Source organism: Terrapene carolina, unplaced genomic scaffold (assembly GCF_002925995.2).
Source record: "Terrapene carolina triunguis isolate 2854851 unplaced genomic scaffold, T_m_triunguis-2.0 Scaffold714, whole genome shotgun sequence".
NCBI lineage: Eukaryota > Metazoa > Chordata > Testudines > Emydidae > Terrapene > Terrapene triunguis.
Genome location: NW_020665065.1, coordinates 12,454,779 through 12,471,393, shown reverse-complemented (window position 1 = coordinate 12,471,393; position 16,615 = coordinate 12,454,779). Strand labels below are relative to the sequence as shown.

Genomic DNA, 16,615 nt, shown 5'->3' with positions numbered 1-16,615 from the left:
CATAAAAAGATGAAATGATTTACCAAAGATCATACAGAAGTTGGGGGAAATGCTGGTCCCATTTTTAGCCACAAAACCATATTTAGCATAGTAACTGAAAAGAAAAACCCAGCCTCTGTCCTTTGGCGCCCACAATCTAAAGCAGTAAGATCCACTCAGGTACACTCTTGAATCCTGAATGGACTCCCATTGAATTCAGTGCAACTCGATACAGATATAAGATCCAAAAGCTACACTGAGGCCTAAATTAGACCAAGAACACATCATTACAAATCAAGAGGTGGAACAAAGAGACCAGTAAATACAAAGAGAGGAAAACTGCTCTTAGGAGAAGGTAATCATGTTGAGAGCATATCATTTGAGTGGATTAAGTAATAAACAAGAAACAAGCAAAATTAAGTTATTTTTGTTTAATATTTATAGGCCAAATTACTATTTTACAGTCTGTATTTGTAGTACCATTGACAGGTCTCAAGGAAGCAGCATGTTTTAAGGAGGGCTTTTAAAGAAGAGAATTTAAATAGGCAATGTTAGGTAGTTCATAGTTCAGTTTTTACTTGGTCCCATATTAATCTTTCCATTACATCATGAATCCACATAGCTTCAGTTGCTCCAAATATTCCTAGACCTAAATCCACTAAAAAATTTATTTTACGTTATATTACAAACCAGTGGAAGAACGTGAAAGTCTTGATTTCCCCCTTCACATGCAAGTAAACATTATTCCTTCCAAATGTTCATCTCGTACCTGTAGCTCACCAAGAGGCAGGTCTCCCAATAAAGTGCAACAAGTATCCCAATAAATACTGAAGTCAGCAACATCCAACTGCTTTTTCCGCATCAACTTCTCTACCTTAAGTGAAAAATTTGAACTCAGTTACAATGCATCAAACAAAATGTGACAAATTATTTTAAATCTAACTGTATTGTGATCACTATTAAATATTCAGTGTGTAACATGCAGCTATTTTTTGACTTTATCATGGTATCCACAATAATTCTTAAGGATAAGATTGTTATATTATAAGACAATATTTGCAGTAATTATTTAATAGCAACCATTGTATTGCATTTTAAAAACAGGAAAAAGTTATATCATTCTCATACAAAAGTGACACATCACATCCTAGCGGGTATCATTTCTTCATGCAATGTTAACTTTGACCTATACTCACAGGCTCATTTACAGCATTTTGCATTGATACATTTTTGATGCACACTCCAAAGGCAAATGGCTGTGAAGGATTTGTGATGCCATCCTCAAACCGCAAATGGACATCTTGAATTTTTAACTGAGGAGAGAGAAAGAAGTGGCACGGAGCAAAAAGACTGTGTTATGCTTGAAACAGATTGAGTGTATTGCAATGCTGATAAATTATATTCAAGCTGTTTCAATACTTACACCTCCAAGAAACAAACAAGATTTAAGATTTAAATGGTTGTTCTGTGATGGGACCCTCCTGCCATTTCCTGACTGCACTCCCTCAGGCTCCACTCCATATTTCTTCCTCTGTTCTCTCTGGTCTACCCATCTCCCCAGATGTTAAAAACACCAGCTACGTCATTTGCCATTTTCACAAAACAGGCTATTTTTCTCTGCTGTTTTACTACTACCCTTGCTTGCAGTTGCTATAGTATACAGAAACTCATGTTGCTCAAATACAGACTAGAATAAAAACTAGTGCTCATTAGCAGAACATGAAGTGGTGACCTGAATTAATTTTACATGTGGCAAAATCTCATAATGGTCATGGAACCAACTGAATTTTGCTGTTTCATGCTTAACTGTACAATGTCCTACTCGGCCCAAGATTTCACATCCAGAATATCTGACTTGTTTCATCACTAAACGCTATATTATCTCTGGAAGGCCCCAGTTATTTCTAGTTATTGTTAATGACAGCCTTTTACAACTGACTTACCTCAGTTTTCTGTTATGAGATAAGCATCGGTACATGGAAGCGATCCCTCAATAAAGAGTTAGCACAGACTATATCCTCTACATATAGGTGAAGTAAGAGGACAAATTCATTACATGGCAGCTAGCATAAATAGATTTTAGAAGATACACCTCTACCCCAATATTACACTGTCCTCTGGAGCCAAAAAATCTTACTGCGTTATAGGTGAAACCGCGTTATATCGAACTTGCTTTGATCCGCCGGAGTGCGCAGCCCCGCCCCCCCCCCGGAGCGCTGCTTTACCGCGTTATATCCGAATTCATGTTATATCGGGCCGCGTTATATCGGGGTAGAGGTGTATTACAGGGAGGGTTGCTTATTTTTTTTTGGTTTCTTTAGACAAGTTTTTTGATAATGCAGATGTCCTTATAGATTTTAATTAGCAAACATATAGCTAAGAATAAGTAAATGTGAAAATATCATTAGTTTTATTATGGCTTTAAAAGAGAAAAGTAAAAGAGCCCTGGCTCTAGAATTTTGAGTGAGCTTGCAACTAAGAAGAAAAGGGTTTTGCTGAGTGTCTAGCCAATACTGCTAGATGAAGACTGCATATACATTTTATTTGTGTATGTTAAACAATCTTTCAGGCAGCATCAAGCTTCATGCACCAGAATTAAGCAAATGTCGAAGTACCAGAATCTCAGAAGTGTATTTACATTTTCTTCTTTATATACTTTAATGCTACTCTCACATCCTAGGACTCACACAGCAACACTACCACTGCAAGCAACAATGGAAGCTAATGAATTTTGCCATTTAAAATGGAAACTTCACAACATTAAGAAGGACGTCAAACTTAACAGCGATGTGAAGAACAAAACACAGAAGTTGGTCCAGTACAAGATATTACCTCACCAAACTTGTCACGCTCAAAACATTATACATAAACCTGAGTGTAATACATTATAAACTTTTAAAATTGGAAGTATTAACTTGGGAGGCACTCCAATAGCATGGTAAGGAGAACCATAAAGCTAGACAGCTTTTATATGGATTATCCATCTACCCCTACAAAGCAAGGAAGAATGACACTTCTCGAAGGCTTGGGAGGGTGAAAGATTCTTTCCTCCCCATAAACCCCTCACTTTGCCAATTCTGGCTTGGTTCAGAGGAAAAAGGATTCTAGCTCTGAAAAGGGTCTCTCTCTACTAAGTATCCACCTCCATTTTACACACATTGAGTCTCCTAAAAATAAACAAGAAGTACATTATATACAAACTAAGTATTCTTTAGTAAATAAAATGGAAGATTGTGGGTCCCATTAGACTTACTTCAATGTTCTCTACAATTCTTGTGACTGCAGATGCAGTAACTGAATACCAGTAAGATTCTCCTTTCTGCTGTCGTTCTTTCTGAAAGAGACAGAGAACAGCTATTTTATTAAAAAGATAATGTATTTTATTTAAATATAAGGTCTGGAAAATAAATTTTAATGTTTACAAAGCCAGAGGAAAAAAAATCTAAATAATGTAGGAGATTGCTAGTTTGACGCAATATTAGAAAAGGGATTGTCATGTTAAAACTCCTATTTAACAAACAATGACTTACTTGTGTTACCAAAAGTTTAGATTATAATAAAGAAAGAATTTTTAAATACCACTTTACTTTTTTACCATTTATGCTTTTTATTTTCAAAGGCTATGTTAAATGAAGCACACAAAGTAAGCTAGTTAGCTTCATGTTCTGGTTCTGTTCCATTAGCACTATGTTTGCGTTGCAAACACTGGTAGGGAATGTTTACTTCTAAACAAAAGACTATTTTCATTGAAATAGTCCATTTTCAGGACATTTTAAAACTATTACTATTAGGTTTGGTAATATTTTTTAAAAACCACAATTTGGGGCACGAACTACATGACAATCTCTTGGAAGATGGAAGAGCATTAGAAGTATTGCAAGTCAAAAATCTATTCAATATGAAGTAATTTGTTAATGTTATAGAACGTGTGTATTAAGACAAAATTATAATATAATTTACACATCACACAAGGAAAAGGATAGGTAACAGATGCTTTTCTTTACCAGGACAATTACAAGTTGTCTACTAGTTACACTACTTGTGAGTATAAGGTTAGAAACTGTCCTATAACTGTACTTAATATCAAACTATCAGTAGTAATGACATCAATCTAAAATATGGTTAACAAGAAATGTATTACAAAATATTTATAGTTAGCTACTGTTTATATGATTTACTATTATTTTGGGGTTAAAGTGGCAGGGGGGGGTTAATCCCTATTTTGATATTCTGAAATATCCCCCTACACAGACCACTTGCCAACTACTAAGAAGATAGGATTTTAGTAGAAACGTAAAGCAAATAATCCCCAGCAAGTTCTTTCCTCTATTTTGTTTTATTAAAATCTCTCTTTTCGTAACATATTGTCTTCCTTTAGTCTCTTGACTTTTCTTCTGCTGTACATGTGTATCTTACTTCAGACTGGAGTCATCTATTGTAGTTTATAAATATGGAGAAAAAAAAAATCTATTCAGCAGCCCATAGTACGTTCCAAAGAATTTATGACAGCATCAATCACCGACATAGTACATGTTCTTAGAAACAACAGCGTCTGTATAGTTCACATCAACAGAAGCATGGGTTAATGGAACTCTATCAGTAATTCAACTAATTAACGTGTTATGGTCAAAGGCCTCTGAGTTCCTAACATTACGTATGAAAATAAACACACATTAAAAGGTGAAATTTTCGAAAGTGCTATAAAAAATATTTCCCCACACACAAAATTACAACATGGGCCAGCAATAATCAGTGCGATTTCATAACTCCCACATCATCTTCCTACCAAATAAAATTAGAAACAAAATGTTTGAGCTACACATTTATTCTTTCTTGTATCTAGAACGAGAGCATTCCAGAGTTGCAGGCTCTCAGTGGAGCACAGCCTGCCTCCCATCCCCTTGAGAACTGAGAATGTGCCAATCATAACTGCCAGGAACGGGAAACCGGACAGCAGTCAGTTCCTCCAGTAGATTGGTCCTATATTTAAGATTTTGCATCTTAGCAGTCATCTCTCAAAGCACATTTGTGGAATAACAGGCAGTCTGCACAGTTCCTAAAGCATGGAAGTAATCAACACGTGTAGATAAGGGCTCTTGAAGTTGTACAGCTGTATCATGCAGGTTGCAACTACCAAAAGTGGCTCTCCATGGAAATGCCAAACAAAAAGCATATTTGTAACTTAGCCAAAGTATGGATCATTGTGGAGCAGTCTGGGTCCAAAAGAAAAGCAAACTTGGCGGGTGGGGTGGGGGGGGGGGGGAAAACATACGCTACCACATACAGCTCAAAGTAAAAAAAAATTTTTTTTAAATGTACACCTAAGTTACTACGCTTACCAAACTTCCTAGGGTAAACCGCATTAAATGATCAAGGGAGATTCTCCAGATATCCCCCAGCCCACCACCAATACTTCATCTGATCTGGGTTGAGCTTTAACCGGTATCTTTAATCAACTCAGAAACACTGGCCAGGTAGCAGTACAGTGCTACAGTGAAATTGCTGTGATCTGAAGTGATGATAAAATAGATCTGGGTCTCCTCAGCCTACTGATGAAGACAAAGACCAGGCTGCCTTATCACTTGCAGATCAAATCATAACTTGGTTTCCTGGATATTGACTCAAAAAGAGACTTACATTTGGTAGAAGATTTAAATGTGATCAATCTTCCGTAACAGCAAAACAAAATCAACTCCTTTATTTTAAAAGATAAGTCCTATGTTACTCACTTTCCATTTTTCTTCCAGTGCCAAAAGAAGAGCTTTCTTGCGTTCTCTTTCGAGCAACTTCTCCCTTTCTTCATCAAAATCTTCTTGCTTTTCTGGTGCACCAATTAAGTGGAGCTTTGAGATAGATATCACCCAGGGATCCACATGTGGGCGATAAAAAGGTATCTGGAGCGTTATTTTGCCAATGAAACCTAGAATCACCAAGATTAAACATTGTTAGAATCCTACAGAGTTACACTGTTGTACTCTATGTAAAGTGAGAAAGGAAAAAGACGTAATATTACAATGTTAAAACAGAATTTGATCGCTATAAATTCACATTACATTATTTGTCCAAGAATTTGACACTTAGCTGCTAACTCTTATTTTAAGGTCAGTTCCACCTACGACTTATTACTAAAAGATCTCTTAAAAGAATCACCAGTGTATGAAATGCTTCATACTTGTAGCAGGAACTAACAAAATGAATAATTCCTGTAGAGAACACCTGTCACACACACAGGCACAAATACATACCTGCTTTTACTTCAAATGGCAACTCCAGTTCTTTCAAGGCATCTTTCTTTAATGGTAGATTTTCCAATTCAACAGCACCTGCAGGAGGAAGAGAAATAGCAATCTGTTGAGCAAAATTAAGTTAAAGACTGCTTGGCTGAGGATTATGAACTTAATACCAATAAGAAGTTTTTTCTTTAAAACTAATAAAAATAAATGAAGTGGGATAAAAATTCTATTTCATGAGCAAAGCAAATCTATCATTTTAAAGAATGAGGCAGTTAGATGTGATATTTAATATTTTTGTAATGATTTTCAAATGCCATCTGCCAGAGTTATTTGATATGGTCACAGCATATATTTCAAAGTACTTAATCTGAACTTCTCCATCAACAGCAAGCATCTGTAAGGCAATTTAAAAAAAAAAGTAACCAATTAGATGTTTTCTGGACATTACAAAAATACACACACAAGATGATTTTAAACAAGGACACATTTTCAAAACAAAACAAGACAGAAACTTTGACATTAATATGTAGAAAAGAAAAAATAGGATTGTTGTTCTAAAATGGTCCCTGCTAAAATTACAAGTGGGACAATAAGCAGATGAATGGAAATTGATTTTTTAGTTTTTGTAAACATACCCACAGTATGCCACAGTAGCATGGTATAAATAAAATAATTCCAAAAGCGAGGGAAAACATAAATGCCCAACACACAACAACAGTTTAAACTGTAGCACCCTTGACCTCTATAGTTCCATAGCAGGGAATCATATTTTTATGAAAAGTCTTATATGGTAGATATATTTAACTCCTATTTCATTTTTACACTTTCATATTTACACTTCCTTATCGCTTGAGTAGGCCCAGATGAGAACTGTGGCCTCTTTCCTCCTTCCTAGCATTGAATTACCATTTCAAGAAAGGCTGCTCCTTTCAAATATGTAAATTTATCTGTCACACAGGGAAGAAAAATAGACTCTCTTGAAATGTTTCAGACTCAGGAAAGGGGAGGGTTTTAGCAATAACAATGACATGCATTAAAAATAAACAGGATGAAAGACAGGAAGCAAAGGAGAGTGGGAAGGACAAAGGAGGGGAAAGAACAAATGATGGCGTGAAAGGCATAAAGAAGAGGGAAGATAAAATGGTATGTGGAAAATTCACTGTGAGAAACTTGTTTAGAGCCTGGGTCCTTACATTCATTACTCAGGTTAAACTCCTTCTAGCTTTAGTAGAGTTTCATCTGAGTGAGGAGTACAAGACTGGGCCCTTAAAAGAAAACATGGCCACATACTGAAAAACCGGGGCCAAATCCCATAATCTGTTAAATGTACACAACTCTCACTGACTTCAGTAGGTACTGCAGAATATAAACTTTGGTTTTTGTTAGGAGAAGAATAATTACAGGAGATGTCTCGCCAACACCAACACATCTGAAAATGGAAATTCCCCATGGGTTTCAATGGAAGCCACTAAGAATCTATTCCATGAAATCCTAAAGTTCCCAGCCTCTGATGGTCAGGAAATATACTTCCTACCATGAAGGAACTTTATGTGACTACATTTGCTTCGGTATATTATTAATATTTATTATTTTTATTGGCATAGCACCCAAAAGCGCCAATCAGGATCAAGGCTACACTGTGCTAAGCCCTGTACGAATACACAAAAGGACTCTGTAAACTCTGCAGGGCAGGGGCAATCTAATGCATACTTCTATTTGTTTCTCACCGACCAGTCCTACTGCTGTACCTGATAATAAGAATACAGCTCAAGGCGGGGCCAACCACGAGTCAAAAAGAACTTAATACTATACACGGACAGCCAAAATTCCATCCTAGAATTATTTCTTTAAGTAACCAACAGTCAAAACTCGCTCCTTGCAGTATAAAAAAATTTCTTCTCAAAACAAGTGAAGGTGAGGAACTACATTACCGAACTCGGTCAAGACTTTCTTTTTTTAAATCATGAGTTATTACCCCACCTTTCATGAGTGCGTCAGTGAGTACTCAAATCAGTTCTCACCATTACCTGTTATGGACATTCTATAGTGCGAGAAGAAATTTCACAAACATGCACACACAAACTATCATTGCAACTACCTATTGAAAACTAAAGCAACTACTAAGCTGCCTATTTTCCATACAAGCTTCTCTCCAAATCTCTCCCCTCGTTCACCCTGAATACGCTATCTATCAAAAGCATCCCTATCTGCTTGATACAACTTTCCGATTAACATTTGCTAAGCACTATTTCTCACCTTCAAAATTCTCCTGAAATTCCTGTTGCATAGAGCACGCCAGAGAGAGAGATGACATGTCACTGTTTGCTTTACTGATTTTCAAAAATTACATGAATAACCCATATCATCAGCTGGACTCATGTGTGCTCTTTGATATATGTTCTGTAAAAATACTTTAAATATTGTACTAAATATCTTGAGAATACAATGATTTCCTGAAACACTTGCTATTGTCATTTGATATTTTTATATCAAATACCAAATTTGATATATATCAAATTTTCTAGCTCTGACACTTGCATTTCCACATAGGGTGGTTTTGCCCACAGAAATAAAAATCTGCACCTCTTCCATGTGCTTTCGGACCAACGGAAAAAATCCGGTACAATTCAAGTGACTTTTAAAATTGCCTCTGAAACTGCAGTTTCTTCTCCCTTGGTGTTCACACCTCAACTGCTAGAAGAGGGCCTCATCCTTCCTGATTGAACTAACCTCATTATCTCTAGACTGATTCTTGCCTGCCTATTTATACCTGCCTCTGGAAATTTCCATTACATGCGTCTAACGAAGTGGGTATTCACCCACGAAAGCTTATGCTCCAATATATCACTTAGTCTATAAGGTGCCACAGGACTCTTTGTTGCTTGATATTTAAAGGCACTCCAGTTTAAAAAATCAGATTTCCATTAGAAGATGTTGTATCTACTACTGTTGCAAGCAACTCCTATGATTACTGTAACAAATAGATTTAAAAAAAATATTATTTCCTTCTATTTTGTCAATTCCTTTACTTGACACACATACACAGTGGTCAAGTGCATAGTCACTTTCACTGTTCATGGATGGTGCATAACATTTGCAAGGCTCTGAAAGAGGTTCCTTACTAATAACAGCAGCAGCAAAACTGAAAATGAAACAAAAGAGGCAGCAGACAAGTGTGTGCACACATAGAAAAGGGTCTGCCTGAGCACGTTTAGAGTTGTTGCTCTTGGGTGTTCCCAGAAGACCCTTCAAAACATCAAGAGTAGAGTAGAACAGAAAACCCGGATAGATTTTGTTACCGATTTCAAAAACAAACCCTCAGTACACACTAATAGGGTGCATTATCAGAAAATCATTTTTTTCATTAGGCTATTTAAAACAAATTAAGCTGGCACTAACCCTTTAAGGAGCACCTCTGCTGGGAAAGCAGGAAGATTTACACACTATTTTTATTTTAATTGTATATTCTTATTTATGTCAATTTATTACTACAATATAAGAACAAGGACATAAGTGCTAATCAGTAAGACAAATGTAAAATATATTCAATGTATGTTTTCCAGCTTACAGTGAATACAAAATCACTATCAATATAATTCTTAAAATATAAAACTGAGATACATCAAACAATGCTAATAACCCTTACCTTTCAGAAGAGCTACTGAGAGTTGGTCTGTGTTCAGGTTATTGACATATTTGCCCAAATAGGTGTTGAGGACCCAGGCTACCAGTCCCTCCAACATGACTGTATCCTGGAAGGGGTGGCTAAGACTCTGTTGTCATGCTCTGTTCCATAGTTCAGTTGTATTCTGTTTTAAATGCAAAAGGGAAACATGTCTAAGAGATATACTATGTGCTCTCAAACCATTTCCCACCCTTCAACATAGAGAAATTGTGAGACAATTGCAAACAATTTTCACTTTAATCATCCCATCCCAAAGGCACTGGAAAATTAATATTAAGTACAAGATGTTTTCCTAGAGCAGCTGCTTAAAAAAAAAGTAAGAATTTTGCTATGTACAGCTACTCTTGATTACCCTGTTAATCCTAGGTCAGAGCATAGTGCAATGAAGTTACTATTTGCCCTGTTTTTATTAGACTATATGAACTCCCATAATACCACCTCACCTGCTGCAATCTTTATTGTGGTAGACTGCACTAAGTTTTTTAAACCTTTTCCACACTGAGATTTGTAGTGCTTTAGGGATTAAAAACACCAAGCAGAGTGACCTAGTGAATAGAGCACTGGACCACAACTCAGGAGACCTGGCTTCTATTCCAATCTCTGCCGCTAGCCTGCTGGGTGACCTTGAGCAAACCACTTCACTTCTCTGTGCCTTAGCTTTCGCATCTGTGCAATGGGGATAATGATACCTGTCTCGTAAAGCACTTTGAGATCTACTGATCAAAGCATTATACTTACATATGATCTTATATAACCTCTACTCATAGAATCATCATACAAAAATTAATCTTTGCTTCCTTCATACTGCAGCACTGTCCTATTTTGAAGCAATAAAAGAAAAGGTACCACATTGTCCTCTCTGTCTTCAGGAAGGAGACAGAAAATAAGCAGTTCTGGATGCAGGTTAATGTGCTGTTTCTGTAGCCTTGTACCTGTCCCTCAAATCCCATAGGAAACCCCTCTACTGGTACTCCATAAGGTCTGGGCTCTCCAACTTTGGAAATTATGGTCTGGAGTGGAGGGTGGCCACACTCTGTGACAGTGTTCTCTCCCCAATTTTTATGTATGGCTTCATACCATATCTATCACTGCTATCTGAGTGCACATGCACATACGCACCCCAAAACCTATTTTAGTTCACATTAATGCTGATCTGGTCAATATTACTTGCTATCCCCGCTCCATTCTGTGTAAAAACCCCTGAACAAGATTCCCAGGAGCAGCAGCGGCTAGCAAGGGAAGTCCTTGCAGCACTGCTGTGGAAATGACTGAGAGGAGCCAATGCCCATGTTCTGTGGATCTCAGGGACTCTACAGATCAGGTTTTCTGGGAAAAGAAGTGAGCCAAACTTCCAGCCCTTTCCATTATAGGAAGAGTGAAACCCAAACTCCCTGAAAGAAGAGTGCACCGGAAACTCCATAAATGAAAATTGATGAATTTCCTGTCCCCTAAAAAGCAATTACTTTTGTAGAAGGCAATGTGGCCCTAGAACAGGAAAAAATGGGTAATTCCATCCTAACTTTTACTTAGCTCTGTGCACAGGATGCAAATAAGCATGTGCCTTCTTTCAGCACACTTCTATACACTATATAGTTATACCCCCAGTGATACATTATACACCTTTAGTAGTTTCAGTCTGAAATATTTATGTTGTATTTATTTGGTTAGTCTTTTAAGCTCTCTGACCAACATGTAATAATGTTCATAAAATAAGAAGCCACTTGATCGTGTTGGGATGCCAGCACCCATTGCTGAAAAGAATCTAGTGTCATTAATCTTGCCTCAGTGGACGTGAATTGAAAGAGTAGTGTGTATGCATGGAAAGCTCAACTCAACTTTTGCTAACAAAGGCACCAATTCTACAAGTTGATTCATGTCGGAGGATCTTCACACCCAGTGAAGTCAATGGGTACAATGAACCAGTAGAGATCTACCTGTGTGGATCAGCTTCCAGTACAGGGCCTTTAATTCTATTTCTTTGTGGCACTCTTATAAACACTTGCAAAACAAGTTACTTAGTTTTAATTTCTTGTCTGCTCAGGTTCAGTAAGCTCAGATAATACTGACAGCTATCATGACCTTACAATTTTTAAAGGGATACTGTCAAGATTCTAAAGATAAAATATACATACTTCGACAATGGTCACAATTCCAATTTTTTATCCTCACAATCTTTACCAAACATTTCTATTTCAACCTGTGCTGTTGCCAGAAAATAAAAAGGCACATTGTAATTTATGCCTCACAGTGCTGTCATCAAAGTCAACTGTAGAACTATCATTAACGTCAATGGGAGCAGGACCAAGCACTTACCTAAACATTGGTAAACAAAGGGTGAATACACGGTATGATGTGGAAAAATACTATACATACCCCTGCTTTATTAACTGAGTGTCTGGGGGTACATCATTTTCCCCAAGGCAACATGAATCAATTTTTTAAAACATGGAGTTGCAGGTGGTGGAAAGTGAAAAAGATACTTTATATAAAAAAGCAGGACACTAAAGGGAAATGATTAATTTGAGGACCATATTTTAATTTTTATATTAAAATTCAAGGTTTTTCCATAGCTATATGAGTTTTACTTGACTGATGGTTGCAACATGAATGTTCACATTTTTTAAAATATCAATGAAACCTTTCTTCTATTAAACCCCGCCCCCAAACATTCAATTTCTCTTCAGCATTAAAAACCCAAACACAGAGTTGTGCTAAGACTGAAAAGTGAAACTGACTAGAACTAAAAGTTAAACACAAAACAGCTTAAAATAATGCAAAGTAAACTATTAAAACCAAAAATATTAAATGTCAAGGAGTTCATTATTTAAAATTATCAGATCTTTTGACTTAAAGCTCCTTTAATAGTTTTCACAGGCAATGCTAGCTACACTCCACAAACTAAAGTCTTGTCTTTCACACAGCCGATACTGGCATCCACCTTTCACTTTTAGTTGAAATTGACATTTTAGCTATGACTAACAAAATAAAAGTTTTAACCAACATGTAAGCAATATCCCTATCCTTCCCACTCCACCCTTCAGAGAGAACTGTAGATGCAAAATCAAGATGAAAACCTTGAGACAGCGTTAAGATGGACTGGATATGTTATCAAAAAACAGGATCACGTGAAAAGGAAAAGACACATTTCTGCAAGTCATCATAGTTGAGTTAAACTCAAGTAAATTCTGACCTTAGTTTAAATTCACCGTGGGATATATACAATCTGACTTGAAAAATACTAAACAAAAGTGAGTAAACATTTATCAGGAAAGGCTGGAGGAGTGGGGGCTGTATTAAGAAAGGATGGGAGGATGCGTCAAGAATTCTCAGAAACCTCCTGAGGACTCTTTGGCGAGAAGGGGACTTTTAAACCAGTGGCACAGGCCCAGCGGGATAGGATTACTGGGGTGAGTGGGCTGGCAGAGCCTGCCCCCTGGTAAAGGCAGGCCGGGTCAGTGTAAGGGGTTATTGAGGGGGTGAATACCTTGCTGGACTCTGGCTACACAGTCCGAGGGGGTGGGTGGGTGGGGGCATTGTTTGGGGAGCAGACAGCAGTAAACCCCTAGGAACGGGTGGGTGCTACTGGCATGAGGCAGGGAAAGGTCACCTTGCTAAGAGCACAGCAGGGGCTGCCCCAGGAGGCTGGGGTGACAGGGTCACTATGAGGGCGCTTCTGGGGGGGCAGCTGGAGGGAGGGGTAACAGGGGGCAGTGGTGCCAGGGCCCAGCAAGGGAGCCAGAGAATCACAGCCAGGGCCAGACCCCGGGGGGGGGTCACTCTGAGAGCCAGGGGAGCTAAGGGAGAAGTTGGGGGGCCACTCTCTACGGGCCAGGCCCCTGGGGAGCTAAGGGGGGCCGGGGTGTGGGGGGGGTCACTCAGGGCGCGGACCCGGGGTGGGGGGGGTCATTCTCTGAAGACCAGGCGCCTGGGGGGGGGTCACTCACAGGGACAGGAGCCCAGGCAGCATCCCCCGCGGCCCGCTCCCCGAAGCCGTTAGCGGCGCCTCCCCCCGCCCCCCGCAGGTACCTGCCTCGCTCCCTGTCCCCTCAATGGCGCTCTGGGAGCAGGGCCTGCGAGTGAGTGAGCCGGAGCCTGCGCCAATCGAGCCGGAGCTAACGGATGGGGCCGCCTGCCTGTAGAGGGCCGAGCAATCGCTCGTCGTCCCCGCCCCCCCCCGGGCCTGGCAGAACGTTGAGCCCAGCGAGGCCCCTGTAAGGAAAACACCTGCCCCGCTGCAGCCCTTTTGAGCCCGGCGGCTTTCCAGTGAGCCCTGGGGTTAGAGAGAATGGTGGGGCTTGGCCACCTCCTGGCCCACCCAGGTGCCTTGTGCCTCCCCCTGGCCATACACCACCATGTAGGGTGACCAGACAGCAAATGTGAAAAATCTGGACAGGGGGTGAGGGGTAACAGGAGCCTATATAAGAAAAAAGACCCAAAAATCAGGACTGTCCCTATAAAATCAGGACATCTGGTCACCCTACCACCATGCATTGCAGCGAGCGGTGTGTGCAGCCCACAGGTGTGCACCCACTACAGTGCCACCGTCATCACCAAGCATTCAGACATCATAGAGTCATCATACTCCCCCCCCCCCTCCCCATCATCATCAGACTGGCTTAAATATAATGAGATTTTAAAACATAATAGCGTGGTTTGTTGATCTATTTTCTCTTTGGTTTTTGAGCCCTTCCATTTCCCATTTTCAAGCTGGTCTCCCACCCATAAGGGTAACAATACTCTTACTTATCAATGAAAGCTCAAGATTCTGATGTTATCACATGAAAATGGGAAATGACTGCCTAGGAAGGAGTACTGCGAAAAGGGATCTGGGGGTCATACTGAATCACAAGCTAAATATGAGTCAACAGTGTGACACTGTTGCAAAAAAAGCAAACATCATTCTGAGATGTATTAGCAGGCATATTGTAAGCAAGACACGAGAAGTAATTCTTTCGCTCTACTCCATGCTGATTAGGCCTCAACTGGAGTATTGTGTCCAGTTCTGGGCACCAAATTTCAGGAAAGGTGTGGACAAATTGGAGAAAGTCCAGAGAACACCAACAAACATGATTAAAGGTCAAGAAAACATGACCTATGAGGGAAGATTGAAAAAATTGGGTTTCTTTAGTGTGGAGAAGAGAAGACAGAGGGAACACGATAACAGTTTTCAAGTGCACAAAAGGTTGTTACAAGGAGGAGAAAAACTGTTATTAACCTCTGAGGATAGGACAAGAAGCAATGGGCTTAAATTGCAGCAAGGGTGGTTTAGGCTGGACATTTAGGAAAAACTTCCTAGCTGTCAGGGTGGTTAAGCACTGGAATAAATTACCTAGGGAGGTTGTGGAAGCTCCATCACTGGAGATTTTTAAGAGCAGGTGGGACAAACACCTGTCTTGAATGGTCTAGATAATACTTAGTCCTGCCTTGAGTGCAGGAGACTGGACTAGATGACCTCTCATGGTCCCTTCAAGTTCAATGATTCTATGACTCCAGCAGCTGGCACATTAGAAAAAATTAATAAATATTGCAAGTCCCAGACAACAGGAACTCACCCAGTGCAACCACTAAGTGTGTACCAGAGGCATATACCCTTATCACGTGAGTTGTAGACCATTGAGTGTGTAATAGAGATGTTCATCAATGAGTGTACCAGTGGAACCACCTACATTTCAAGGACAAAGGATAGCCATGGAAAATGCAGGGTAAATTTTATTTGTAAGGGAGGCCACCACACAATGTGATACAATTTAAAAAGTGAGTGAAAGTATGTTTTTTTGCTTCAAAAGATTTTCAGTATGATCAAATGTTCCTTAATAGCTCTTGATTTGATAATGGTCATGAGTCAATAGATGCCACATAAGGCACATGTTTTAGACACAATAATGTGTCCTCAAGAAAACAAGTGAAACAAAAGGTTAATATCTGATAATGGTTGAAACCCTACTTTAGCATGGCTTTGTATTGAAAGGATATTTCCTCCATCGTCCCCCAAACAAAACACTAAGGGCATTATTCAATGCCTGCTGAAGACAACAGAGACTCCCACGACTTTCAATGAGACTGCTCATGAGCCTATAGTTAAACATGTACTTTACTGAATCAGGCCATATTGCTCAGCACTTTGCAGGACTGAATCTTAAAAGAGTAACCCATAGCACAACTGGTAACTCCTGTAAAATTTCAATTTCAGATAAAATATAGCAAGTAACTCTTTATGACACTCCTAAGTAACTTACATGTAAATCAGTCTTACGGGGCAGTGACCCTTTGTAACAATTTGTTGTGGCCATATACATAGGGACAACTTTCTGTTGATCAACATTGCGAGAAGCAGGAAATAGAATTCTGGTTCTTAAACCCGTAAAAGCACAGACCTCTCCAACAGGAAATAAAAGGAGATTCTCCACAAGGTGGCAGTAGCATAAGGATTTGCAGCCTCTTTGTAGGCCAGTCATCAAGAGTTGGCTGTAATAAATATTTATATAGGCCTGTTTACATGCAGTACAGGACATTGGGATTTTTGTGCACCATTCCATACACTGTATCTTTTGATATAATCACTAAGGCCCCTCATCCTGCAATGAGTTCCACACAGCTACACACGTCCACCACGGAAGTCAATGGGAGTTTGGGTAGGAATAGGGCACAGAACAGCTTGCAGGATCGCAGCTTCACTCATCTTCTCTTAAATTCAAGATGAATGGCTTTTTACTACATC

General features: G+C 39.2%; 1 protein-coding gene across 5 annotated transcripts in view; it reads right to left on the bottom strand.

Moving 5' to 3' along the window:
- The window catches only part of VPS13D (vacuolar protein sorting 13 homolog D), a 183,431-nt gene extending 173,476 nt beyond the window's left edge, over positions 1–9,955 (bottom strand). For all 5 annotated transcript variants that reach the window (XM_026659907.2, XM_026659908.2, XM_026659909.2 and 2 more), the window contains exons 1-6: positions 9,859–9,955; positions 6,225–6,302; positions 5,709–5,899; positions 3,233–3,313; positions 1,176–1,292; positions 749–853 (exon numbers count right to left, since the gene is read on the bottom strand). In XM_026659907.2, the coding sequence (XP_026515692.1) occupies positions 749–853; positions 1,176–1,292; positions 3,233–3,313; positions 5,709–5,899; positions 6,225–6,302; positions 9,859–9,955 (669 nt within the window). The remainder of the gene's footprint in view (positions 1–748; positions 854–1,175; positions 1,293–3,232; positions 3,314–5,708; positions 5,900–6,224; positions 6,303–9,858) is intronic.
- Positions 9,956–16,615: the final 6,660 nt, after the last annotated feature.